At 37.8% G+C, this 26779-nt stretch overlaps 1 protein-coding gene across 7 annotated transcripts in view; it reads right to left on the minus strand.

Moving 5' to 3' along the window:
* Nucleotides 1–26779, minus strand: part of FGGY (FGGY carbohydrate kinase domain containing) — a 181243-nt gene that overhangs the window by 102158 nt on the left and 52306 nt on the right. For all 7 annotated transcript variants that reach the window (XM_060773599.2, XM_060773598.2, XM_067467862.1 and 4 more), the window contains exons 6-7: nucleotides 12316–12431; nucleotides 505–633 (exon numbers count right to left, since the gene is read on the minus strand). In XM_060773599.2, the coding sequence (XP_060629582.2) occupies nucleotides 505–633; nucleotides 12316–12431 (245 nt within the window). The remainder of the gene's footprint in view (nucleotides 1–504; nucleotides 634–12315; nucleotides 12432–26779) is intronic.

Consider the following 26779-nt stretch of genomic DNA (forward strand, 5'->3'; position numbering starts at 1 on the left):
ATCTGCATTTTATTTTTTCTACCTAAGTGTGGGACCTTACATTTATTCCATTAGAAATTCATTTTGTTAATTTTGGCACAACTCTCTAATCTGTTAAGGTCATTTTAAATTTGATCCTCTCCTCTGCAGCATGAAGTACACCTGCTAATTTAGTGTCATCTGCAAATATAATAAATATGCCCTTTATACCACTGGGTCCAGAACAGAACCTTGTGCTACCCCACTAGCCACTTCTTTCCGGGAGCTATCGGTGAGCACCCTTTGGCTTCAGTTATTCAATCAATTACAAATCCAATGAACATTATATAGTAGCATTATATAGCCCACATGTTACTAATGTGTATGGAAGAGTATAATAGGTGACTGTGCCAATCAGAGGCAGCCCTCTGCCCCCCTCCCCAATTGGCTGAGCTTCAGGCAGCCTTCTTAAAGGCTGCTCAAGACTGCACCAAAATGTGAATTAAATACTGACGGCTAGTAAAAAAAAAAAGAACTATACAATACCTATTCCACCAGCGTGTGCATCAATCAGAGAGGCAGCTACCGCAATTCCCTTAGAAAGGCCAAGATCCCTTGCAGCCTCTGCTGTTAGCCCATTTCCAACAGGAGCTCCTGGAGTGAGAACTTCATTTCCTGAGCAGACATAAAAGGAGAAAAGAGCAAACACTTATCATCATGTTGGAGAAAAATTCTGGCATAGGAGGGGTTGTGCTTGAAAGCAATGATCTGTCCTCTTCCTCCCTGAATCTAAACCTCCCTTTCATTATTTATCAAGTATGGACAATATGGCATTTTATTTTAAAACCCACACATGCTGTGAAATGCTAATCATAACAGTTTAGCTCCTTATATCAACAATGCAAATGCATTTAGCCAAGAATCGGATAAACATGGGTGCCTTATTTCTAAAGCTATATTTATATAGCTTCCAGTGACTGTAAGTGATGTTATAATGGTTTCAGTGCTTGTGTGGAAATTGCTACCATTATTCCTTCAGAAAAATCAATGTAATATTCTGTGGCCTTTAAAGCTAATCTGATATGAACTCAAAAGCTTTCACATGAATTCCCTATGGCCAAGGTCAAACTGATCTAGTGCCCTTTCATACTTCACTGTTACAGCACTATGATTTCACCTTAACTTTCATGCTTCTATTCTGTGGAATCCTGGGGTTTGTAGTTTGAGGAGACAGGAGAACTCTCTGTATGAAATTTGTGAGCAATCTTTCCTAAAATAGAAATCCTGGGATTCCATGTGACAGAACTGTAGTGGAATCATAGTGCTGTTTTTGGGCAACATGAAAAGGCTGTTGGGTATGAACAAAACAAAACAAGAACTGCAGAGAATGACACCAGCACTTTCCCCACAAAGCATGAAATGAATATTCTCCGCAATAATTGGGCATATTCCACACTATCAATCATTACATCTTCTGGTTAGAAGAAAAGAAATCAGAAAATATAATGTTTTTGTTTAATATGTTATAGAACTCTACTAGTCTGAGTTAGTATCATGAGCTACATAGCTAACTCATCTAAAGAAGTGTAAGGCTGTTTTACCTGCTTTTTTTTTACAAACTAGCCAGTCAGTCTTTCTGACCATATACCAGTTCTCTCAGACATTATGACATGACAGTGAATGCCCCAATTTCACCTTACCCCAGCCATACTGAAGGTGGTGAAGGTGCATGATATTATATCATTTGGCCTTAAACTCCTGGCATTGAGTAAAAGCTGAGAATGTATTCTATTCATATAAGGACTGTCAAGAATTATGACTGTACAAGGATTTAAAATGGCATGCATTCTTGCATACTGATAAGCAGGTCTGATGTGGAAACAACAGATGTGTAGATGAGTACAATGGATGATGATTATATTATTATTATTATTATTATTATTATTATTATTATTATTATTATCTTCTCATCTTGCTCCAAATAATGGTACTCAAAGAGTCTAGCATATATTCACAAAAAATACAAACTTAATTAAGAGTATAAATGTTAAAGTTATTTTAAAAGCAATTAAAAATGTAAGCAGTGAAAACTTTAAAAACATGAAAATGAATTACAAGACTGCACACACTATAAAAACCCACAGGACATTATTACAATTCCATCCCATTCAGTTTTCAAGAATCTGGTAGCACAAGAATGTTTTCAGTTGCTGATGGAAAGAGAGCAAAGAGGGAGCTACCCTGGGTTCTCTAAGGAGAGAGTTCCAAAAAATCGTAAGATAAAGCAGCCACCGAGAAGACTCTCTTCCTTGTTCCCAACAAACAAGCCTGAGAAGGTGGTGGGACAGAAAGGTTTAGAAAAGTTTAGAACTCTAATGTTATTTAACATGTATGTGCATACACATACACAATATATTGCACCATCTCCACCCCATGATTTCATTATGCACCCAGAAAGAAAGATGAGAACAGAGGCAAAGATGGCAAGATTTCTAATGTTTTAGACAATAATGAAATAATAATAAAACTTTATTTTGATTCCATCCTACCTCCCTGAGGGGACTCTGGCGGATTCCAACATAACAGTGGTCAACATTCAATGTCTACATAAAACATACAATACTAACATAAAATTCCAAAAAAAAAAAACCCTACATATAAAAGTAACATTAAACCCTAACATCAAATTAAGACCTAACATGAATAAATTAAACGTGACATCAATAAACTAAACCACATGTAATCAGACAAAATTCTATAATAACATAAATCTAAACAAAACATCCACATTAGATGACAGTGGATAAGAAACAAAGCTGTAATAAACGAAGTGTGCCATGCAGAGACATACATGTTTTAGGAGACAAGAATAAATTCACCATAAAAACAAATCTCTGGTTTAGTTGGCTGTTCTAATAGTTTAATCATGAGGATACAATAAGGATGTCTTGTTTTAAATATATAGAAAAATCTTAAAATAAAGAACTTTCTGTTCACATTCATAAAGCTGTCTGAGAAAAGGAGAGCCTGTCCTACAGCATAGCTTTCATTCATGGCACCTTTACTTCATAGCAGACATCCCATTTTTAGAAGATCCCCCCCCCCCCCGTGAAGCGAGAAGCAGGTTTACTAAAGGAAAAAGCTGTCTGAAACTTTTCCTTCCTTTTTATCCTTTCCTAAAGACAAGCTATGGAATGTGCAATGCTCATGGTTTGTTTAAATACATGTATGCAGTACCAATGACCCAGGCAGTTGCCATGGCTGCCAGTATTTACCAGACGTAACACATGAAACGGACAACAAGACATATTTAGTCAATCTGAATAAGTAATTCACAGGTTCCAAAGTCATACTAATATTTAATAGAATGAGACATCTTAGTATTCACTAGCCTTTACATATAACAAAAGAAAAACCTAAGAAAGAAATTCAGCTGACTCAGCTATGACACATGCATTATTCAAGAGTTGCTTTTAACCTATTATGAAAAACCAGTTGTATTTTATGTGGAACATTAATTGCCTGCATTTCAAATACAGAGAGGAAAATAGAGTTAATGTTATGTTTCTTGCTTAAACCCAGAAAAGAATAATTCCAACCTGGCAAGAATCTTTGCACTTTAGGACATATTCTGCACAAAATGGGCATGTGGTAATTTTGCACAGAAAGAACATTTTACGCATAGAAAATACTATTTCAATATAGAAATATTAGAATTTTATGCAGAAAAGTTGTAATTTGTGATTTGTGTATACAATCTTCATATAGATCATTTGCATAGAAATGGCTTTTTCTTGGTAGAAATTGTTTCTGCATTCCAATATTATTTTCAATGCTGTGTTCTGTGAAAAAGAAAATTGCTTCTTACACAAAAAATCATGTGAGAATTTTGTACAGAATAAATCCCAAACTGCAAATAGCATTTTTAAGAAGATTTACACCACCACAAAGGGGGCCATAAGGACACTCAAGAAGGAAATGTGTTTGGGGGGGGGGGGGGACACTGTACTGCAATTATTTGACACATTTGTTTTCTAGATTCTCCATGAAGAGGCATAGGAATTCTTGAGAAAAGGAGTAAACATAGAAAAAATAGTGGTCAACCACATTGGTTAGCTTGAGAAGAACTCACTTTAAGAACTGGTTAACAAAACTGCCCCCCCCCCCCCCCCCCCCAGTACAGTTCTCTCAATAATGTAGATTATGTCTGGAATTTTCTTTAACAGTTATGGTAGAAAGTTAGGGAGAAGTTGCTTTGAAAGTTCCTTAATTTAAATATCCAAAATAAAACTCAAAACAGTCGATTCTGTCCAGTTAGTCAATTACAAGAAGTTGTTCAGATAATCTGTTAGGTCTTTATATAAGAGAAATATTCTTCTCTGATCTATAAGGGAGCAACACAAATGGCCTTCAAATATATCATAGTCTCATTTTGTTCCCAGAAATATTCCTCATCAATTCTTTGTTGAGATAACTTTCACTACACATAATATCAATTTTTCTTATTTTCTCTGTTCTTTATACAAGAATCAGGCATTTATCCTGGGGATGAGGGGGCTTGAGGGGCTTCTCAGAGTGGTCCAAGAGAAGGCCTTACTGGTACATTATTTAAACTGTTATGTTTATTCATATCATGATCTGATTACCATGATCAATATATCCCATATGCATGGAAGTATTGGGATAACGATACAAAAGGTTTGCTAGGGTAGATCCTCAGCCACCACCCCCCCCCCCCCCGAATCAAACTCACACACACCCCAAATCAAACTCAGCCCCCTCCCCCCGAATCAAAATCCTGGCTACGAGCCTGACATGAATGTGAGCTGTTGTTAATACTAAATTCTGTAAATTTCACGACAGAACTCAGAACGTGCAAAGCAAATCTTTCCCTCTTTATCTACTTGATCACCTACTAACTCCCAGGTATCTTAAAGCAACTCAGGCTTGATTTAAGTAAGGTCTCTACAGTGTGAGTTGGTTTTGTATAGCCAGGCATTACCTGTAAAGGGTTCTCTACCTTAAGCAATCAACTTAAACATATATTCTGTCTTCATACGGACACAACTACACTTCAAGCTAGAGTGTTCTTATCAGAGCTTTCACAGCAGCTAGGAAACCTAACAACCCTATATATCTAGGTATAGAAGTTTTAGTTAAAAATAGACATTAAAAACTGGGTTGACTTATTCAGGGATCATTGTAAGTGCTATACCCTAACTCTTTACAAAAAGTCACCACCCCCTTCTCTGAGTAGAGTTGTGAAAAGCAAGAACATAGTCCATCTTGGGAGAACCTAAACAACACATTGACTTGCCTTTACTCTCTCCGCCATGCTTTTTTGAATGCCTGGGCGAGGAAACTGGTCCCCTGGGCCGATGTTGGCACTTTCCCTTGTCTGTAGAATAATAATCCACAACTGAACTATGAATAATATAGTATTGGCACCCAAATCTGTCCTCAACATATACTTCAGGTTGACTTACACTTGAGTATACACAGTAAATGAAACTGTGTATAAGTAAGTACTTTCTCATATTGTGTGTTGTGAACCAGAAGCCTTAACAGAGTCAAACACAAGGGTAAAGGTCCAACAAAGTTTATTAAAGTAACAAAAATGGCTTAGAAACACTTAACTCAGTGTTACTAGCAAAACTGAAAGTAGCAAAAAAGCCAAGCAAAAAACACAACTTGGAATATAATCCAGATTATACTGGGATATAATCTGGGATAACAAAAACTATGAGCAAACTGCTTCAAAATCACAGAGTCCAATAAACATCAATAAACAAGGTAGGAACAAGCAAAAACGTAGTCTAGAAACAGTCCAAGGTCAAGGCACGTCCAGAAGAAACTGTAGCAGTCCAAAGCGCGAAGTCGTCGTCCCAAAAACAATCCGAAATCAGCAGGAAGATAGCAGTCAGCACTTACAGGATTCCAGAAGGTAGAAGCACGGAAACACAGAGATCTGCAGTCCCAGGACCCAAGGCAAGAGTAATGGCAGCAACAAAGTCCCAAGCCCAATATAACACTTTGCCTACTGCAAAGTTCCAATAGTTAATACCTTACTTTTATCCTATAACTCCTCATCAGAGGTGGAGCTGGACTCCACCCCGTCTTCATCACTCTCAGGTGCCTTTGCTTCCACAGCTGCTCGCCACCGCCCGACCCTCCAACTTTTCCAGCGTCTATCAAGACTTAGATCACCCTATGTATTTCCAGGTTGCCGGTCTCCTGAAAACCCTTCAAACTCCTCACTTGATGTGGGTTAGGTACATATGTCCCTGATCTCTTGTACACGGGTCCAATCTAACCCATCCTCCTCCTTGTCATCACTCCCAGTCCCATCACTCCCCGTGAACCCCATGAAGTCTTCCTCCTCAGTTGGAGCATTAAGTATTTCACGGATCCGCTTCCTTTCTCTCTCTTCATCTAACTCTTGCTCCCGAGTAGCCCATTTCAAGCCTCTGCCCCCATCTCCCTCCTCCTCCATTTCAGAATCTGAGAAACCTTCAAATGATTCAGAATCTGTAGGTGTCATGAATATCTCCCTAATTCGCTTCCTTTGCTACTCTTTATCCAGCACCTGAGCAACCCTCTTTCCCCTCCTACTACCAGTTTCCCCTCCTACTACCAGCTTTCTCAACACACTCTACTGCAACATTGTCAGTGCTTTGAGACTCGTGTGCCAACTGTGACCGTACCTCGTAAAGGCTGATCTGGCTGGGGTGGTCCATGCCTTGGTCACCTCTAGATTGGACTACTGTAATGCACTCTACGTGGGGCTGCCCTTGAAAACGGCTCAGAAATTTCAGTTAGTCCAACCGGCGGCCGCCAGGATGTTAACTGGTGCTCCTTGCAGAGAGAGGTCAACCCTCCTGTTCAAGGAGTCCACTGGCTGCCGTTCATTTTCCGGTCCCAATTCAAGGTGCAGGTGCTTACCTACAAAGCCCTAAACGGTTTGGGACCTGCCTACCTGCATGACTGCATCTCCGTCTATGAACCCACGCGTTCTCTTCGTTCATCTGGAGAGGCCCTGCTCGTGATCCCACCTGCGTTGCAGGCGCATCTAGTGGGGATGAGGGACAGGGCCTTTTCTGTGGTGGCCCCCCAATTTTGGAACACCCTCCAAAAGGACATCAGACAAGCCCCTACACTGGCAGTCTTTAGGAAGAGTTTGAAGATCTGGCTGTTCAGGTGTGCCTTTCCAGACAGGAAACTCCAGCAATATGTCCCAGAAGCACTTTATTAGATATTTAAGATTGTCTGCACATTGCACTTACCCTACTTTTCACCTATCATACTCAGCACTTTTTAATCTGTACCCATTACATTTGGCCCGGCCCTAGTTTTACCATGTTATGGTGTATTGTTTTATTGTTTACTGTTATTGCTTAACGTTTTCATTTGCTTTAAATGTTTTGTGTATTGTTATGCTGTTGTTTTTATTGAGGCCTTGGCCTTTGTAAGCCGCATCGAGTCCTTCAGGAGATGTTAGCGGGGTACAAATAAAGTTAATAATAATAATAATAATAATAATAATAATGTTAAGCTAAACACATTTATTTATTTATTTACTACATTTAAATCCTACCTTTCTTGACCTCAAAGGAGATTCAAGGTGGCTTACAACATAGGCAACAATTCAATACCTTAAAAACAATGTACAATAAATACAGTAATAATTTAAATTAAAATGAAGGTTGAAAATACAAATTGAAACATCAGTAAAATTACCAACCAATTTTTAACTGTGAAAGATGTGGCACAACTGGAGAGCAGCCGTTAGAACACATTCTTACATCAGAACAATCTGTTCTCCAAGAAAAAAAAATGCTAACAAGTATATTTGAACATCCTAAATACCTCATGGCACAATGGCACTGCTTAGGCTATATTTGGATTGAGCTGCAGAAAGAAACTCCAGCACAAATTTTGATGATTAAGTTGGAAGGCTATACAAATCTTCCTTAATTTAGTTTGAAAACAAAACATAAAAGAGGAAGGCTGATATGCAACATGAAAATCAAACAGTAGACAAAGAGCATTGAAATCTATTGTGCAATATCTTTATGTTTTTAGATTTACAATGAAAAAAGCAGATGATATCCTGTTCTATATTCTAACTAAAGTCTATATTATATAAAAGTGCCACTTCCAAGTTTACAGTTTTTGCATGTTGTCCATATTTCTCATCCTATGCTAAACAGACCTTGTTCTCATTTGCAACGTGATCATTTAGTTGTTTAAAAAGGAAAGCTGCTTCCTATGTCCTTCAACTGTACTATATAAATATTGTATTCAATCCTTTGCTTGCAGTTCATAAATAATTTATGTTTAAAAAGTTCCCTTCCAGGGGGCACTCCACCCATTAGGGGGCTAAGATTTCTGTTAAAACATTTATTTACTGCTTAAAGTAATGTGGCAGGTGGGAGTGGGGGATAACTGCTTAAAATTTATCTATCAAAACTACATTTAGGCAAAAACAACAATAACAAAACATCACACAAGAAAATATAGAACAGAATTCAGGGCTTCCGAAGAAATGGTAGATGCTTGCATTTAATGAATACTCCCTTTTACCTTATAAAAGCTTAGTTTGATACATATGGATCCCTGATTTACCCCTCTGCTTGGGAGTAGACCTTCAGTATAGGTTGGGAATTCCACCTATTCTGCAGGATTATAAGCCATTAGAATTCCTTGCTCTTCAGACTTTGGAGAAAAGGCAAAAAAATCATGTATGGGGGAAATTACAATCCATTGTAAAGCACACTTCACAGGTTCTAATACTACCTCTGCCTTTTGCCAATAGTGATTCAATTCTGGCAAAACAACTTGGGACTGAACCAAACCATCCACTTTTGTTCTTCTTATATATTTCAGAGGAAGGAATTGACAAAACCACCTCATTGGCTAAGAAAACATGATAAAATTCACAGGGTGGCGATAAGTCAACAAAAGATTTAAAGGCACATACACACACACAGCAGCTAACGAAATAAAAATACAAAAATATCATGTAGAGAAAGGGAGTTAACTACCCTGTCAAAAAAGCTGTGTACTATAGTGGTACCTTTCACACTGCATAATTGTGGTTTTGTAATTCCATTTTCATTGTCAAGACTACATCTCATGGTATTCTGTGATATATAGTTCAGCAAGGCACTAGAGCTTACCGAGTGAGAAGCCTGAATACCCTCTCTAAACTACAAACACCAAGATTGCACATAATGTTGCTGGCACAGTTGAAATGGAATCAGAAATCTATAACTGCAATGACTGGCAATTGACCATAGGAATGGAACAATGGAAATGATATCGGATTGTGGCTTGACGATGAGACGATTCGGAATGTAGTAGTAATTTTGTAGTAATGTTGTTGTTTTGATAAGATGTTTTTATGACTATGATGAATTGTAGATTGTTTTGCACTATGCTTTGTAGATTGCACTTAGTTTTCTTCATGTTGTACACCGCAATGAGTCGCCCTTGGGGCTGAGAATTGCGGTATATAAGCGCAGTAAATAAATAAATAAATAATAAATAAATAACTACATAGTGTGAAAGAGGTCTAAACCTAAGTATACACAAGAGACTTCTAACTCCAATTGGCCTCCAATTGCTATCTCTGTTCAAATAGCAGAAAACTTTACAGGTGTCATGACTGGTATAAAAAGATTTCCGCTATTACATTAAGCTGTGCTAGAAACAATTTCAAAGTGTTCCAAAAAATTAGGTGATGAATGTGGAAGAATGGACTTCTTCAAAAAAAAGAAAAGAAAAAAGAACACGTATGCTAATGTTCTCATTAATGACATGTCTACTTAGGACAGCTATTAAAAGTCCATTAACTGAACAAGGAGAGTTGAATAAAGCTATCCTGGAAAATTTCTGGTAAATTAGAATTATAATATTTTAATGGAAATCTGCTGTAAGTACTGCACAATTAGCAAGGCTTGCATTTCAATTAGAGTCATGCTTTGGGAAAGTTCAAAGCAATATGAAGACAATGTAACAAGTGGGTAACAGAAGTGTGGCACAGGTCACAAGACAGGCTAATAGCAAATTTAAAACCAAGGTGAGCATTATTTTTATTATTATTATTAATTTATTCTGTACTAGCAGGGGTATATAAACAAAAATAGGAAAGCTCTCAAGTATATTCTTACATGCTCTTCTAAAAAACTACCTTGCAAAAGTGCTTTACAGCAGCAAAAACAATATTAACTGAATAGATGGCACTGTTAAAATAAATGCAAATTACTCAGAAGAATGGGATTGGTAATGAGGAAAAAGAGGTCAATGCTTTATATCCAAGGATAAAAAGGGGAAACAGGTTTAGTGCCTCTTATTCCAGGATGGAATTCCTCATCTACTCTTAACATGTAGGCCAGAAAGAGGGAACAACTTTAAGAGGAAAGGCCAGCCATCAAACTTGGGTTAGGTATACACAGAAAAATTAACTACATATTCACCCAAAATCTAGCATTGACATTCTTCTTCATGATTCATAGTAACTTCCGGTAAGTATCCAGTTTTTAGTCCTTAACCTGAACTTGTCCTGAATGCACCAAAGTCGGGGGGACCTCCAGAGTATCCTTTCAGCTGTCTGGACAGTTGGACTGGGTCCATTTCAGCCTGATCAACTGTCCTCACAAACATTGCTACCATTACCACTTCTCTATGCTGAAGTCATCCCCACCCTTGTTCATGGTCCATTGATATATCTCTAAATATCTAGTCATTGCCATCACATTTGCTGAGATCAGAACAGGGTGCCTGCACAATCAAGTAGCCACTCTACCCCCTCCCCCACCCCATCAGCTCATAATGTAAATGCCCTGTTATGACCTCAGCAAATGTGACCACAACACCCAGGAGCTTGCAAAGCAGTTCTGTGGCTGGCAAAGAGGGACAGCAATGACACAAAGGACAAGTGGATGGACCAGTGAGGCAAATGCAGTCTTGATCTTTTTCAACTTTCTGGACATCCATATTGTGCTGCTAAGAATTTATCTTGGTCAATCCAGGGCCAGTACAGAGCATATAGCTCCAGACTGGCCCTGGATTAAGCAGCCAGTGTAGACAAGGTCTTTCTGAAATCTAATTAGGAAGCAAGGCCATACCCCAAAGCCAAGCCACTAACCCCCCCCCCCCCCCCCCCCCCGGATCAATGCACTGGTTGAAGCTTGACTGCACAATACTTCAGTGAGGAAGACAATTTCACCCCTTACTACCCTTTCCTGTGCAAGGGAGGGAGTGAAATTAGGCACAAAGTACAATACACATATGGCTTCTCTTTTAACCCAAAAGGAGAGTGAAGCTGGGCAATCCTATTACCTCTTTTCCCCAACCACCCTTCCAATTGGCATAGTCGAGGTTGAAGAATCATTGATGAAGGATAACATGGGGACTTCGGCCCATGTTCATCCATGTAAAAGCTGAGATCACTAGTGGAACAGGGGACAACTTGCCACCAGAGACTCGCAGCAATATCGCACACTTAAGCCACCACCAACTCCTCCAGGTGCTAAATTTGGTTGGTTTGTAGACTGAAAGAGAACTTTGTTTCAGGTGTTTCTCCTCCTTTGGATTTCTATCAACCTTGAGTAGTCATGGGACCTTGAATATAGTGATTGCTGACAAAGACACCCTTTAAAATCAGGACTGAATTATATAACCAACTGATATTGCACATCCTGACTAAATAAATATTTAAGTCAATGATAAATAAAATTTAGATAGTTGCTGACCCTTCCCTTAACAAGATCAAGGTAGAGGAAGTGGACAATCATTATCAATGAGAAGTACCATACAGTCATAAAAAAAACATAGACACTAAATGCCTTCATTGAGGAGAAGGAACTATTGCGATGTTTTCACTACTGCCACCTTGAACTTGTATATGTCTATACAGAGGGGAACCTTTCAATTTTCTGGATATGGCAAATAAGCAAAAGTAGATACTTTTCATGGGTTCTTCTCATGCACAAAAGAGAATGCAAAAGAGAAAGAAGTGCATTCGCAAGCCTAGGTTTTGCCACATCATATTCTCAAAATGAAAACAGAGTTTCCCATGATACCTGAAGTAGGAATGATTCAGCTCTGTAGAATTAACGCGGTTTGACACTACTTCAACTGCCAAGACTCAGTTCTATGGAATCATAGTTTTACAAAGTCTTTAGCTTTCTTTGCCCAAGGGTGTGAGTGCCTTATTGAAGTAAAATTGAATCCAGAATTCCATGGCACTGAACCAGTTACAGTAGTGTCAACCTGCATTATTTTTACAGTATAGATGCATCCTCAGTCATTATTATAGGAGGTTGCCTTTTTTACAATTTAAATATAGTTTACCTATTTTAGTGTAATTATTTGCCATCAGATCTTCTAATCCAATTTGTTTCCAGAAACTATCATCCCAGCCTTTCTCGGAAGAATATGTCCACTTACACACCAATGTGCATAAAGATCTGTTGAGAAAAAGAATCCATTACATTTCTGTATTAGCTCATTCCTAAAGATTTATATGAACTGATGAAACCAATTTGTCTTTTATGTGCTGTACACCGCCGCGAGTCGCCCTAGGGCTGAGAGCGGCGGTTAATAAATGCAGGAAATAAATAAATAAATAAATAAATAAATAAAGGAAAACCTGAGACTCATCACTTTTAACATATACATATTATTAAATTTAAATATTAAATTAGAATTTCAAACTAAATTTGGACTACAGGCAGCCCCCAACTTACAAACAAGATAGGCTCTGTAGATTTGTTCTTAAGTTGAATTTGTATGTAAGTTAAAACAGCCACATTTTTAAAAGTAACTTCAGTTCAGAACCACCTCTTCAAGAAAGGGGCAAAATATACATTAAGGAGGAAAAGGAAGTCTCTAAAATATGGACAGTGTACATTATGTCTTAGAAACAAAAGAAACTTCTGGCACAAGAAAGAGCTTTCAACATACAGGATGGCAACATAACAAAAGAATCCAAGGGCTGTTTCACCACAGGCCCAGAGAAGTGCCAGTGTTCCCCACCCTAAGTTGTCGCAGACAGAACATTCTGCACATTTAAACCCTCTGGCTAGATGCTATTTTATACAGTGCTGGGCGTTGGTGCTGTGGAAACCTGGAGAGAGCCACAGGTCATCATGTGGAAGCATGAGAAAATAAACAGCTCTTTCCTACAACACAACTGTTCATGACAAGCAGGAAGATCCTGCATTGCCATAACAGAATCTATGCATAGGCAGAAGTCATTTGAGTTGTATGCAGCAACCTCTTGTTCGTAAGGTTGTTTTCCATGAGACTGACTAGAGAAGAAACAAAAAAGGGAGTAGAGATGCTTATCCCAAGATGGTTTATTTATTTATCATATCAGGAGCAAACCAAGGGTACAATTGTAATTTTTTTAAAAAAAAAACCACAGTGTTTTAAAACTTGGTATTATATTAGATGTCCTTTGACCAGTAGCTGGTCACTTGGAGTGCCTTAGGTGTTACTATAAGAAGGTCCTCCATTGTGTATGTGGCAGGGCTCAGACTGCATTGTAGTAGGTGGTCTGTGGTTTGCTCTTCTCCACACTCACATGTTGTGGACTCCACTTTGTGGTCCCATTTCTTAAGTTTGGCTCTGCATCTCGTGGTGGTGGCAGAGCACAGTGAGTTCAGTGCCTTCCAAGTCACCCAGTCTTTTGTGTGCCCAGGAGGGAGTCTCTCATTTGGTATCAGCCATGGGAGATGGCTGATACCAAACCTCCCATGGCTGATACCAAATGGTCACTGCCAACAGAATATGCTTGGAATCAAAGAGCCATCATGCAAACACAGGTTTATAAATGGGTGGCAGGAATCTTCCAGCGACTATTTTATTTTTCAGGGTGGCTACAATTCTATCCATTTACACACAGATATGTGAGCTGGTACAGGGAAGGGAATAGGAAGTAATCAAACAGAAATCCTTGGAGGAAGGAACTCTTTTTGTCTAACATGTTTGCACTGTCCATTTATTTCCTTCTTTCTGCTACTTTGTTTGCATCAGTTGCTAGTTCATAAAAACATCCTTTTATCACTTCTCTAGAAAAAAAATAATTCTAAGGAACAGAAAACAATTAACAATTAGTAGAAAAATGGCTACATCCCATCCAGTAACAAATAACTTAAAAACATGAATTTAAGATCCAACCAGTCCATCCTCCAGGAAATAAAGCCCGACTGCTCATTAGAGGGAAGGATACTAGAGACAAAGTTGAAGTACTTTGGCCACATCATGAGGAGACAGCAAAGCCTAGAGAAGACAATCATGCTGGGGAAAGTGGAAGGGAAAAGGAAGAGGGGCCGACCAAGGGCAAGATGGATGGATGGCATCCTTGAAGTGACTGGACTGACCTTGAAGGAGCTGGGGGTGTGACGGCCGACAGGCAGCTCTGGCGTGGGCTGGTCCATGAGGTCACGAAGAGTCGGAGACGACTGAACGAATGAACAACCCATTCATATACAATCTATACTGCGTTAACTTTACAAAGTGAAGTAATCATATTTTCTTTTGCTGGAATAGATTTAAAGTTTCTAAATGGTGATTGTAGCTCTTTCTTCCTTACCATAGCACATATTTCTTCTAGATTACATTCCTGAAATACATTATACATTCAATATTAGAGGAAAACTGGATTGGAATGTTTAGTGGGTTCTGAAAACAAATTGATCATGGTCACAGGTCTCCTGATAGGCATACGTACTCAGAACATGGAAGAGTTTATGCATGTGCTCTCAGGTCATACCTGGTAACAAATCTTCCCCTATCACCACTGAATTCATGTGGGGTGGGGGCTTCTCTAGCTAAACAGTGAGTCAGGGTGCTGAGTGGAGTAATGCCTGTGAAAGTACATGAGAACAGTACCTACAGTTTCACTTACCCATGTCTCTGATATGAGACATGGGCAAGTGAAACTGCAGGTACTGGTCTCATGTACTTCCACAAGCATTACTCCATTCACCATCCCGACTCTTATATCTACTGGCATTTCTTAAGTCACACATGTCAAATGTATAACCCACAAGCAGAATCTGGTCCACCATGTCATTTTATGGGGCCCACGAGGCTTTCAATGCCATGGCAACATAGTTACATTTATACAGTCTTACCATTACAACCAGCAACAATAAAGTTGATGTGACCCTAGGTAAAAATGAGTTTGAAATCCTTATCCTCAGTTCTCCAGTGTGATTCTATGTGGTATGTTTCTGCTGAACATTGATTACAGAGTCAAGCTGGGAGACCTAGAAACTAGGGCTGGGCGGTTTCGTTTGTTAATTTCGCAATTCGTTATTAATTCGTATTTAAATTAGCTTACGATCCGATATTGAGCCATGCAGGAGCAACTAAAAATCGAAATGAATTTTTCAATTTATTTCGTAATTGTTTCGTAATTGGTTCGAAATCGTTTCGAAATTGTTTCGAAATTGTTTCGTTATTATTTCTGTATGTCTGGTGCAAGTTTTATAGTTGTTTGTTTTATCAGTGATAAAAAAATAAATTATCACACCAACAGTCAACAACAGAGGGAGAGGGAAGCTTCAGAAGTTTCCCCTGTCCCATTTGTAGGTTTTTTTTAGCGTATTGCGCAATCGCGTCCGCCATTAACAAATCAATTCGTAATTGTTTCGTAATTGTTTCGTAATTTCCGAAATTTTGTATATTTTGAAGTTTTTTAAAGAAAAATTTCGGAATTCTTTTAAAAAACAAAACGCAAAAACCCCCTAAAAACGAATCGAGTTTAGAAACAAATTTTTCTGTGGTTACCCAGCCCTACTAGAAACATTAGAGAGATGTTTTCTCTAGATATTTTCTAGGTCCTCCAGCAATGACTCTAGAATATGCTTTTACAAGAAGCCATTCATATCAATAGAATTCACTATTATCAGTAGATTTGCTTTCCATATTAAGTCCAACAATATATCCCCTGTAGATATGAAGGCCATGCTCTTTCATGTCATGCTATGCTATATGTGTTTTCAGCCTATTTGATGAAATGGGCTTCAGTATGCAGAAGTTGATGGTGTAACAATATTTGTTAATCTTTATTGTGTTAATTTTGCTGAAACCGACTAAGGTCACTACCTTACAAAATGAGCTTTTAAGTGTTACGTGCTGGTTTTAATTTTGTGTTCCAATAAGCACTGTAGTGGTGGCCTTTGCCTTGAGATTCAGATCAATCTGTGTAGTCACAATTTGGGAAGTCAGACTAGACAGCACAACCAGGGTGCCTCTTAAAATTTTGATGACATATTAAGGCAAAAACTTAGCTGGAATTCAGTCATATTTTGTCTTGAAACTTTCAACCTGTAAAGCTATATGAAAGGAATACATGCATTACATTTTTTACTGTGAACAACTTAAGTACAATGAATGTCATGACAAATAATTCCATGCCATTTTCTCTCAGCAGCAAACCCTCTACGCTTTTGTTAATTTAAATTATAATGTACTCAAATATCAAAAGAGCAAATTAAAAGGGTGGAAAATTTAGGCATATTGTTCATTGCTTAGTAGCTGCAAAGAAAAATAGCTAAGACAAACTATCCTGTTGTCCAAAATTCCTAGTTCAAATAACAAAACTGAATACATTCACATTTTTTCATTCAGTGTCACCGAATCCTATAAATTTCAGTATTATTAGTTGCAATCTAATTTGATTAAATAATGGAATTAGTTGCAACCTAAACAGGGGTAAAAACAGCATAGTAGGATAAAACAGCTCCACAAGCAGTCACCCTCCTCGCTCCTCCCTGCCTAGGAAGCACATGGGCAATAATCATCATCATCATCATCATCATCATCATCTTTATTTGTATCCCATTTTTCTCCCACAAATGACTTACAACAAATTAAAAACAATACAACCCCAAACAATAAACATATATAACACATAAAACCATATATAAAATAATACATAAATAAATAGCATTTATGTTTGGAGCCCCGCTGCTGGTAGTGTAGCCTAAAGGGGCTCCCTGGTGCCACCACCAGCACGGCTTAGGAATCTGCATGGACCACCTTCTGTCAAAGCCCCCTTAAGCTTCCAGGTAAAACCAGGACAGAAGGATGAACTTCCAGGAGAAATCTATGTCGGGAAGGAAAGAAAGAGAGGGAAGCGGGGGGGAGGAGGAGGGTGAAAAGTAGGGGAAAGAATAGCCTTGGTGTGTCTCTCAGTCTAAGGTGAAGGGAAAATATGTGAGGAGGGAGGAAAAGGGCTGAGGATTGGACTGGATGGCCCCTAGGTTGCTCCTACAACAACAACAACAACAACAATTATTATTATTATTATTATTATTATTATTATTTGAAACACAACAAGATGAGTCCACAGCAGACATTCTGCTGGCTGTTGTATTGAATCACACGTCAGACATTTCCCAAGTGTCTAGGACTGTGTGACGTATCGGCAAATAATGTGTGCAGATCCCAGTAAGGTGGCCTTCTGCAGCTGGCAGATGGTAATCTTGTCAGCGCCGATTGTGTTTAAGTGCAGGCCAAGGTCTTTAGGCACTGCATCGTGTGCCAATCACCACTGGGACCACCTTTACTGGTTTGTGCCAAATCCTTGGAGTTCAATCTTTAAATCCTCATATCGTGTCAGCTTTTCCAGTTGTTTCTCTTCAATCCTGCTGTCACCTGGGATTGAAGCCTCAATGATCTACACTCTGTTTTTTTCCACAATCATGAGGTCAGGAGTATTGTGCTCAAAAACTATGTCTGAATCTGGAAGTCCCAGAGTAGCTTGAAGTGTTCATTCTCTGTAACTTTTTCCAGCTTATGATCCCGCCAGTTCTTTGTCGCAGGCAGATGGTACTTGTGGCACATGTTCCATTATTATTATTATTATTATTATTAATAATAATAATAATAATAATAATATGTCAAAGGTTGGATGGTCATCTGTTGGGGGTGGTTTGATTTGTGCTTTTACTTCATGGCAGAAACAGGTTGGGCTGGATGGCCTGTGTTGCTCCTATTATTATTATTATTATTATTATTATTATTATTATTGCAAAGACTGGTAGCTCTTGAGGCATTCCACTGAAATTCTGTTAAGTTTATGTTAGTTAAACTTGTTCTTTTTAAATATGGTATTTGTTCTTTCTTCCTTTTTGCACTACAAACAAGATATGTGCAGTGCGCATAGGAATTTGTTCATGTTTTTATCAATTAGTTCACACAAACATTCTCCATTCATCTGCCACTGTCCCAGCCCATCTATCAAATGTTAAAATGCGATGTGTCCAAAAGTTTCTTGAGGCCCCACAATAAACTTTTCCTTCAGAAAGGGCTCCACAGCTTTATAAATTTGAGAACCCCTGGGATAAAGGCATTAAAATGGTGACATGTGTTCCCTTTTATGAAAGAAAGAAAGAAAGAAAGAAAGAAAGAAATAGACTGCCTAGAGTATCTTCAACCAGCATGAAGTGCCAGGAAAACATCTAAAAGTTTGTTTAACATAACAAGAATCAGCCTCAATCTTCATTAACTCTGGCCATAAGAAGTATGAATGCTTTGGCTTCCATTTTTTAATTACCTGAACCCTATAAACTGTAATTAATTTAAACTATGATAAGTAGAAACCAGCTAACTACAAACTGTGGTCGACATAGATAGCTTGTTTCCAGCAATCAAAGTTAGAGTTTAACCACAGTTTAGGGGTTGGACAAAAGGCTAATTTGTGGTTGATCTGAAACAGAAGGCTCCATTTGCCTTCACTGTAAAGTATTTTTTTTTGCAATTCTCTTCAAATTCAAATTTTTAAAAATACTTCCCATAGTAACCAAAGCTGAAAGTATTGTCTTCCAAGTAACATACTGTAACACATTTCTTTTTAATTTAAGAAGGCATAAAACAGTAATTTTCCAAAATAACAAAACAACAAGCTTTCATTTTTTGTGTAATATAATTCATTGCATTCCACAAAAATAAGATTTTATTAATTTTCATTTGCTTTTATGCATTTTAATATGTATTCATTAAAATGTGTTATTCTTTCCATAAGAATGAAATTTTGCACACTACTTTTTAAACTATATTGTACTCATATTATTTTTCATTGCAAGATGCATATTTCAATGAGACGTGCTGGTTCACCAACTCCGGGATTTTACTGTCAGAGGGAGGAGAATGCTCTTGCAATTTTCTACACCCACACATGCAATTAATATTTGGTTTCAGTCACCCCTGGCAAGAATTATATTTAATAATGGACATAGTTTCAGAATGGATCATATACATATCCAGATTGCTTTCAAAGTCAATGTAACAAGATAAGCAGATCCTTTATGGGTTCTCTAGCAGCCTCACACTGAGATTTGGGAGTGACTTCTAATTAATACCATTAAGCAAACCATATAGTTAAGAGCATGATTTAGATAATTTGGACCACCAGGCCCACCTGACCAAAACTACAATATGAATGCCATTTTCCTGCTTTTTGGCAGGGGGCTGGACTGGATGGCCCACGGGGTCTCTTCCGACTCAATGATTCTATAAGTATCACATTAAAATTAGAAAATCCACATTTATCTATATAATCATAATTTGAATTCCAGAAATTATAGCTTTGGGAAAGTCCAAAATATTGTTTCAATTGATACAAGCTGTAAGTCTCCTAAACGGTGTCCTGCTCTAACAGGTTTGCAAGTTATATTACAGTGGACTCTCTGGATCTACAGTCTCTGGATTCGTGATTTCCACTGACAGCAGATCAACACATCCTACACATGAAATGGTGATGACTTGAACGAAAATGTACTGAACCATCTCTGTGCATGATGCTATCATTTAATAATATGGAGCACAATCATCCGCTTTGGGGCAGGGGACAGAACCAAGTCCCCATGGATCTGGAGGGCTCACTGTATGTGAAAACCCATCTTACATTTATAAATACTTTTTTGACCTGTCCATGAGGAAAGCTGAAATCCCTAAAAATTCATAGAAAAAATGCTTGCAGGCAAGAAGTAAAACCTTAGGCCAAGAAGACAAGCTGTGAAACAAGGTCTTCTCAGTTCTGAAATAAATTGTTTTTGCTTAACACTGTTAGAGATAGAAAAGATTCCTACTGATTCTCTCAAAGGCATCTATTATTATATGAGAACATTCTCTGGAGGTGTCTAACCATTCAGAGATGTTTAAAAACCCTTTACTTTGTATTCCTGCATGGCAGAATGGGGTGGACTGGATGGTTCTTAGGATATATTCCAACTCTATGAATCTGTGCTTTTTAGCATGGGCTTACTTTGGAATAGTCAAACATTAACTACATTTGAGCTGAACAAATGTAATCGTGCTTCAAATTTCTATAGTTGTATTTTAAAAAAAAAGACAACAACAGTGAGAAAATAGTAACTAAGTGTAAAGGATACACAGGTTTTCTTTCTCTAATATTCTCTGTCTCACACTCAAATATACATACAGTATACCATTGGTACCCATTGCAGTTTGGTTGAAGGATCCACCTTGGATGAAAAATAACCTGCTATGCAATCTGTGGTTCATTCCTAGGGCTTTTTGTTATTCTAACCAAATTCACTTACAAGTTTCCACTCCCTATATTTTAAGTCAGCCTACCACTCATTACTGATATACACTTATAATCCTCCTTTCTCTATATTTTAGGTCAATCAACCACTCATTGTCAAGTCAGGCTACTTAGTTCTATACAAAGCTGTCTTCCCCACCCCATTCACACAGAAGAATGCCATTATTTTCATATATATATATAGATAGATGTTGAGGAATATGCAAAGAAATGCACATTTGATAATTAGATGTGCCACTCAAGTCAATTCCACTGGGTCTTTTCAGTACTGTTCTTATAAAGAAATGCACAAGATAAATGGAAGGAGATAAGTCATTTCAACACCTTATTAAATTTATTTAATGAGCTAAACCTATGAAAGAACAATGAGTCAGATCATCCCAAGTGAACAAGTGCTAATAATAATATTATTTGCATGCATTCAAAATACTTTTTCAAAAAACCATGGAGAATCTTACAGCAGGACAATATTTAATGTTATTGCAATATTACAATATTAAATATATTGATAACTTAAAACAGTTGAAAAAGATAAAAAAATGTTACAAAAAATGTACTTTACTGAAATGAATTGAGGCACAAAGTCCTAAATGAACTGTTGAATTTTCCGTTGATCCTAGATGAAATTATTGTTGGGAGTCAATTAAACCTCCACAACTGACATGCCATAGCTGAGAATACCTTCTTCCATGTTTCAACATAACATATTGGCATCACAGATGGGTCATAGAGGAAACCCTCTTAGTATACCTCAATTCTTGGACAGGAACATGTAGTACAATGTATTTAATAAAAGATGAAACTATACATAACATAGAAAATGTAGCTCACAATATCTATTATTTGTGGTTTAAAAAAGAGCTTTGTTTTGGCTTTATAATCAAATGACTAGTAGAGCAATACTTTGACTTATGGCAACTGTAGTAATAAGAAACCTTCAAGTCATTCTATCATCAATAGCCCTGCTTAGGTCATATATATTCAGGGCTGAAGCATCCTTGGACTTATTTAAAAAAACACAGGAATGTAGATACTACTACTACTACTACTACTACTACTAATAATAATAATAATAATAATAACTTTATTTATATCCTGCCCCCTTTGCCCAAAAGGACTCAGGGCGGCTTACAACAGGCAATGGACATAGGGGAAGAGAATTTAATAAGGATACTTCCAGAGCAGTCTTGCTATTTTTAAAAGTATCTGTGGTTTCACCCAAAGATTCAAATGAATGGAACCAAGATACATCACTATAAACAAAGCTGGCTACCATATTTGACAGATGTCTGATGTAGGAGTAGGAAATGAATTATTCATAGAGAAAATGGCTCTTGTTAGTTGAAAGCTGTCAAAATCCATCTTCTTTTTCTTCATTTATGAATTTATCTGTGAGGTCAAGTGTTGAACTCCACATACAAGAATAAAAACATGCTACTGTTCAAATATTAAGAGAAATTTATTTTGACAGCCATGGTGGATGCTAATAGAAAGTACAACTCTCCTGAAGGGCACATCAATTGTGTGCATCTGAAATAGGTTTCATAATTCTGACACCTATGTACCAATAACATAACTATTCAAATAATTGGACATTGTCATTTATATACATGTCTTGTTCTCTTATATGTTTAAAAGCCTCAGGTATAAAACTATAAAAGGGTGTATACCTGACCAGAAAAAAGATCTGTCCATGACAACCTAGAAGTATTAATAATCTTTGTCCACATATTCATTAGCTCAGAACTTGAAAAGACCATCAAGGATATGACCTGCTGAGTTTGTGGAGTTTGAGACCAACTGGGGTAGGCCTACGTTTGTCATGAATGACATGAACTTCGGAGTTGCACCTGACAGATTGGCCTCAAATGAGATGTTCAAATCCCGCCAAGACTAAAAACCTGGGCAACTCCAACACCAACTCCTGGTCCAGTTCTGTGAACTTGGTAGGGAGTCTGATATGCAGAAGGTTGCCCTAACAGAATCCCTGGACTTCAGAATCAGTGTGAGACAATTCCTTTAAGATTAAGATGGTCTTTCTACCTCTTCAGATGGGCTACTTGGTCCACTGTATGCCACTTGTTCTCCCATTTCAGGACGGAGCCCATTACATGTTGTATGTGTACTTCTGGCCAGACTCCACCCAAAAAGGGGAGAGCAATTGGCATATGCCGCCTATCAGTGCAGCATGAGATTCTTCCCTTGTTGCCTTATCAGCAATGCAGGGACCGCAGGTGGCGATGCTTTCTCCCCATGGAATGTGGCAAAGGCAAGACACGCAATGTGGGTAATGGAGTTACAGATTCTCCATGTCCCCCACCAGGAGCCCATGGATTTGCCATGATGCATGGCAATCCATAGGCTTTGTGATGAGGACCTTTATCAACCATAAGTATTCTGACCTTCCCCTTCTGACCACTTTCCTCACCTACTCACACAGTATCCAGCTGGGAGAACCTACATTGGGTCATTGTCATCTCCCAGCCAAATTTCTATAAATCATGACACATCAGCCTCCTCATCCACAGATTATATGTATTTTATTTTGAATTGGTTTGGCATTACAAGCTGTCCCCAAGTTACGAACAAGATAGGTTCTGTAAGTTTGTTCTCAAGTTGAATTTGTAAGTCGGAATATTTTTAAGTGTAACTCTACCAATATATATCACACACGTGCACATTTTATATATCATAAGGAAGAGTTAACACCTCTGTGGTATTTGTTTTGCTGTCTGTGCCCCTGTTCAGAAGATGTCACCTCATTTCCTGTCCCTGTGATTACTGGATTTTGAAATTTTGACTTGTAGAAACAAGGATTAGTGACAAAGCTTCAGTGGAGCCCCCCTTTCCCCATGATGATGCTTTCAGCAGTGAATTTTCCTTCCTAGAGATAGATTTCTCTCACTTCTTGTTGTCTAACTCCTATTCTTAACTATGAGTCATTTATAAATTGGATGTTTGTAATTTGTGGACTACCTTGTATATAGAAGCAAGCTATATAAGGTTTTGCAGAATGAACTGGTTCATGCTTCAGCTTCCCAGGGTTATCAGAAAGACTGGAAGGTAAGACAGGCATTAAGCATTAACAGATCTCCCTCTTCCCTTGACTACTCATATCATTTCCTTAAACATTATACTCAAGCAAGATAATCCCCACAAAATAAATATAGACAAGGCAATTATAATTGACAGTTTAGCACATAAGTGGGTTTTTCCTCTAAGAGAAATCATTAGCACTTAAGCATAAGTGTAGCTCATCAGTGAATGCTTCAAAGGCAACACTGCACAACAAATTTATTTTAAAAACAAAATATTATCCTAGGGAAATAGCATCACCTATCGTAACACATAATATATAGTGGGAAAATGCTCCACTACTGTACAAAATACACAGCCAAATAATATTTAATGAAGAAATGAAAACCCTCAAAACACATCATATATTCCTAGCTCTGGAATCATTAAAATTTTGACTAGTTTTCCTGAAGAATGAATGGCAGGATAGCTTACTTCTAAGCAGGAGTCAAAGTGCCTGAATTGTAGGACACATAACTTGAAAAACTGAGGCATATGCCTGATCTCAGAAAGTTTAAAGGAATGTAGACTACTCAAAAAAAAGTTTTGTTTATTTTTTCTACCACCTTTCCAAAGTTCATGTCTGGAATGAGGATAAACAGTTCTTTCTCCATTTTCCTCCTCAGAATTCAGACTGTATGAAAATAAAACATCAGACTTACATTTCACAGATTATTGAAAAAACACATTTGATCTGATTGTGTAAATTTTCAGGTACAGCTGGGAGAAGCAAGAAGATGGATGGTGTGAGGATTCAGCATATTAGTTATTTTAGTCAGTAAGTTCAGAAGGTTGGCCTGTAGCACTTTCCTAAAGCAATCATTTCCCAAAAGTGGATCTGGGGATGGGAGGATGTCTTTGATGAGATCAAATTGTTCTACCTGCTTTTATCACATACATATAAAATGAGCTTTTTCTTTGCTTTAATAGCTCTCATATTAAAGAGACTGAAGATGGGGCTTGCAGTTTTGGCAGGAGGAGTTGCTTTCAACAGCATAGATACAACATTCATAACTACTTTCCAGTGAGTCCCAGTACTTAAAAAGTTTTCTTCTGCCCTGATCGTTCCAGGGCACAATTTCTATTTAAAAACAGGTAACTTGACACACTGCAGAACTGCACTTTTACTGTGAAGAATTCAAAATAATGGCAGAAAAGGGATTACAGAATAACTAAAGGAAAAGAAGTCAGATTGTTCATTCCTTAAAAATGTAGTAACAATCTGATCAAAGGAATACTTTTCATTACTGGGTTAGGATTCTGGACAATAGGGTTCTAATCCATTCCCAGTCATGGAAATCCATTGGGTGACCTTGGGTAAGTCATACTCGGTCAGCTTTCATAGAAAAGCAAAGGCAAATCCCCTCTGTCCAAATGTTGCCAAGAAAATATTATGATATATGAGAAAGAATGGATGTGGACTGACATTATATTGTGATATTTCATGTGGAACATATAATATTTAACAGCAATGTGATTATTTAAATGAATATATGAGTAACACTACACTTCAAAATCTATGACCACTAATCTGAGAGTCATTGCTATTAAATCCAGTGTAACATAGGACTTTATCCCGTGTGTGTGTGGGGGGGGGGGGATGTTATGTAATCATCATGTTTAATCCTGTAGCATTGCAAATCACTATGTTCTGTTATTCATTACTTATCACATCATCTGAATTTGCTGTTTTCTCCATTACTAACCATTTTCATCCTTATCCCATGAGCGAGTGGATTCTCTCTCCTCTCCCAACTCCTTTTTAAAAATTGGACCTTCATTTGACATTGTGAGGGATCAAGTTCTCACAATATGAAGATTTCCATTAAAAAGGCAAAGAAAAATAGTGATCTACTAAAGTAACAATATTTCTTAGTTTAATTCTAAAAAACAAAATACTGAAAAGGATCGAGAGGCTGCATTATGGCTGAGTACCAGGGTTAGGAGACCACCCAAAGAACAGCCCATTTGTCCATGTCATTGATTCAATTCAATTCAATGCAGGTGTTTCTGACAGCTCTTATCCCATGTGTTTTTGTACTTTCAAAATGGAATATCCTGGTTCCTGTATCCAGAAGACAATCTCAGACCATGTTCTCCCCACTCCTTCTTTTTTTTTTTTTTTTTTTGGTGACTTTTCTGACATTTAATTGACTAATCGTGACATAGGTGACAGGAAGTTTCCCTGCGTCATGGAAAGAGTTTCATCATAAATTGTACCCTTAAAGGATTATAACTGTTTTAAAATGGGGGGGGGGGGGGAGATAGGGTCCTTATTTCCAGTAGAGATGCATAATATTGTACTATTCAGAACCATTTTTTCTGCATCATCTCAACCCTCCCAGAGTGAATGAAATTGAACGCTGAAGCAACTGAAGTACTGCTATTACCCAGTGATGCCAGACATGCTAAATAAACCATCTGACAGTCAGATGCCTGCTTCTTCTCTTTCTGATTAATATGGTCTCTAAGAATCTCTAGGTCCTCCAGGGCAACTCTATGGCCAATTTCCACCAGAAGTTGAAATTTTAAATTTGTAGTTTTTTTCCACTTGTGTGTACACCCACACCAATTAAAGTGATAAGTTTACTATAACAAAATCAATTCTGCCTGCAGACTTTACAAACTTGATCATTTTGGGGTGATGAAGACTCTCCCACTTTTCACAACGCAACCACAACCAGCAGCTATTATTCCAACATCTCAAACAGGCCAGTTCTATAAATGGAATTCAGCAAGAGCAGGTGGCCTTTAAATGAAAGAAAAATATATGAGCAATTGGATCAGAGTGGGGCCCTTTTCTTTTTTGGTAAAAGTAAAACACAAGCGTGAATGATTCAGAGCTTGTTGTGGCTTCACGCTCATGCCCACGTGGCCATCATATCCATGTGAGCTAGTATGAGCTATCTTTGTTCTCTGGCAAGAATTTTAACAACCACTGTAGGAAAGTGTTAGCCTTCTCTGAAGTCAAGGCAGCACAGGAGAACAGCAATTATCTTTAACCTGGAATGGAACATTTACTTGTTTCATAGTGTTCTGAATGTCTATTATTATGTATAACATACACAATCCACCACTGCACTCATTAGTCACTCTCTTCCTTCACATGCTGCAGAAGAGGAATTCTAGTCTGGTTCTGTTAGTTGAAGAATAGAC

This window comes from Anolis sagrei, chromosome 4 (genome assembly GCF_037176765.1).
Source record: "Anolis sagrei isolate rAnoSag1 chromosome 4, rAnoSag1.mat, whole genome shotgun sequence".
NCBI classification, from domain to species: domain Eukaryota; kingdom Metazoa; phylum Chordata; class Lepidosauria; order Squamata; family Dactyloidae; genus Anolis; species Anolis sagrei.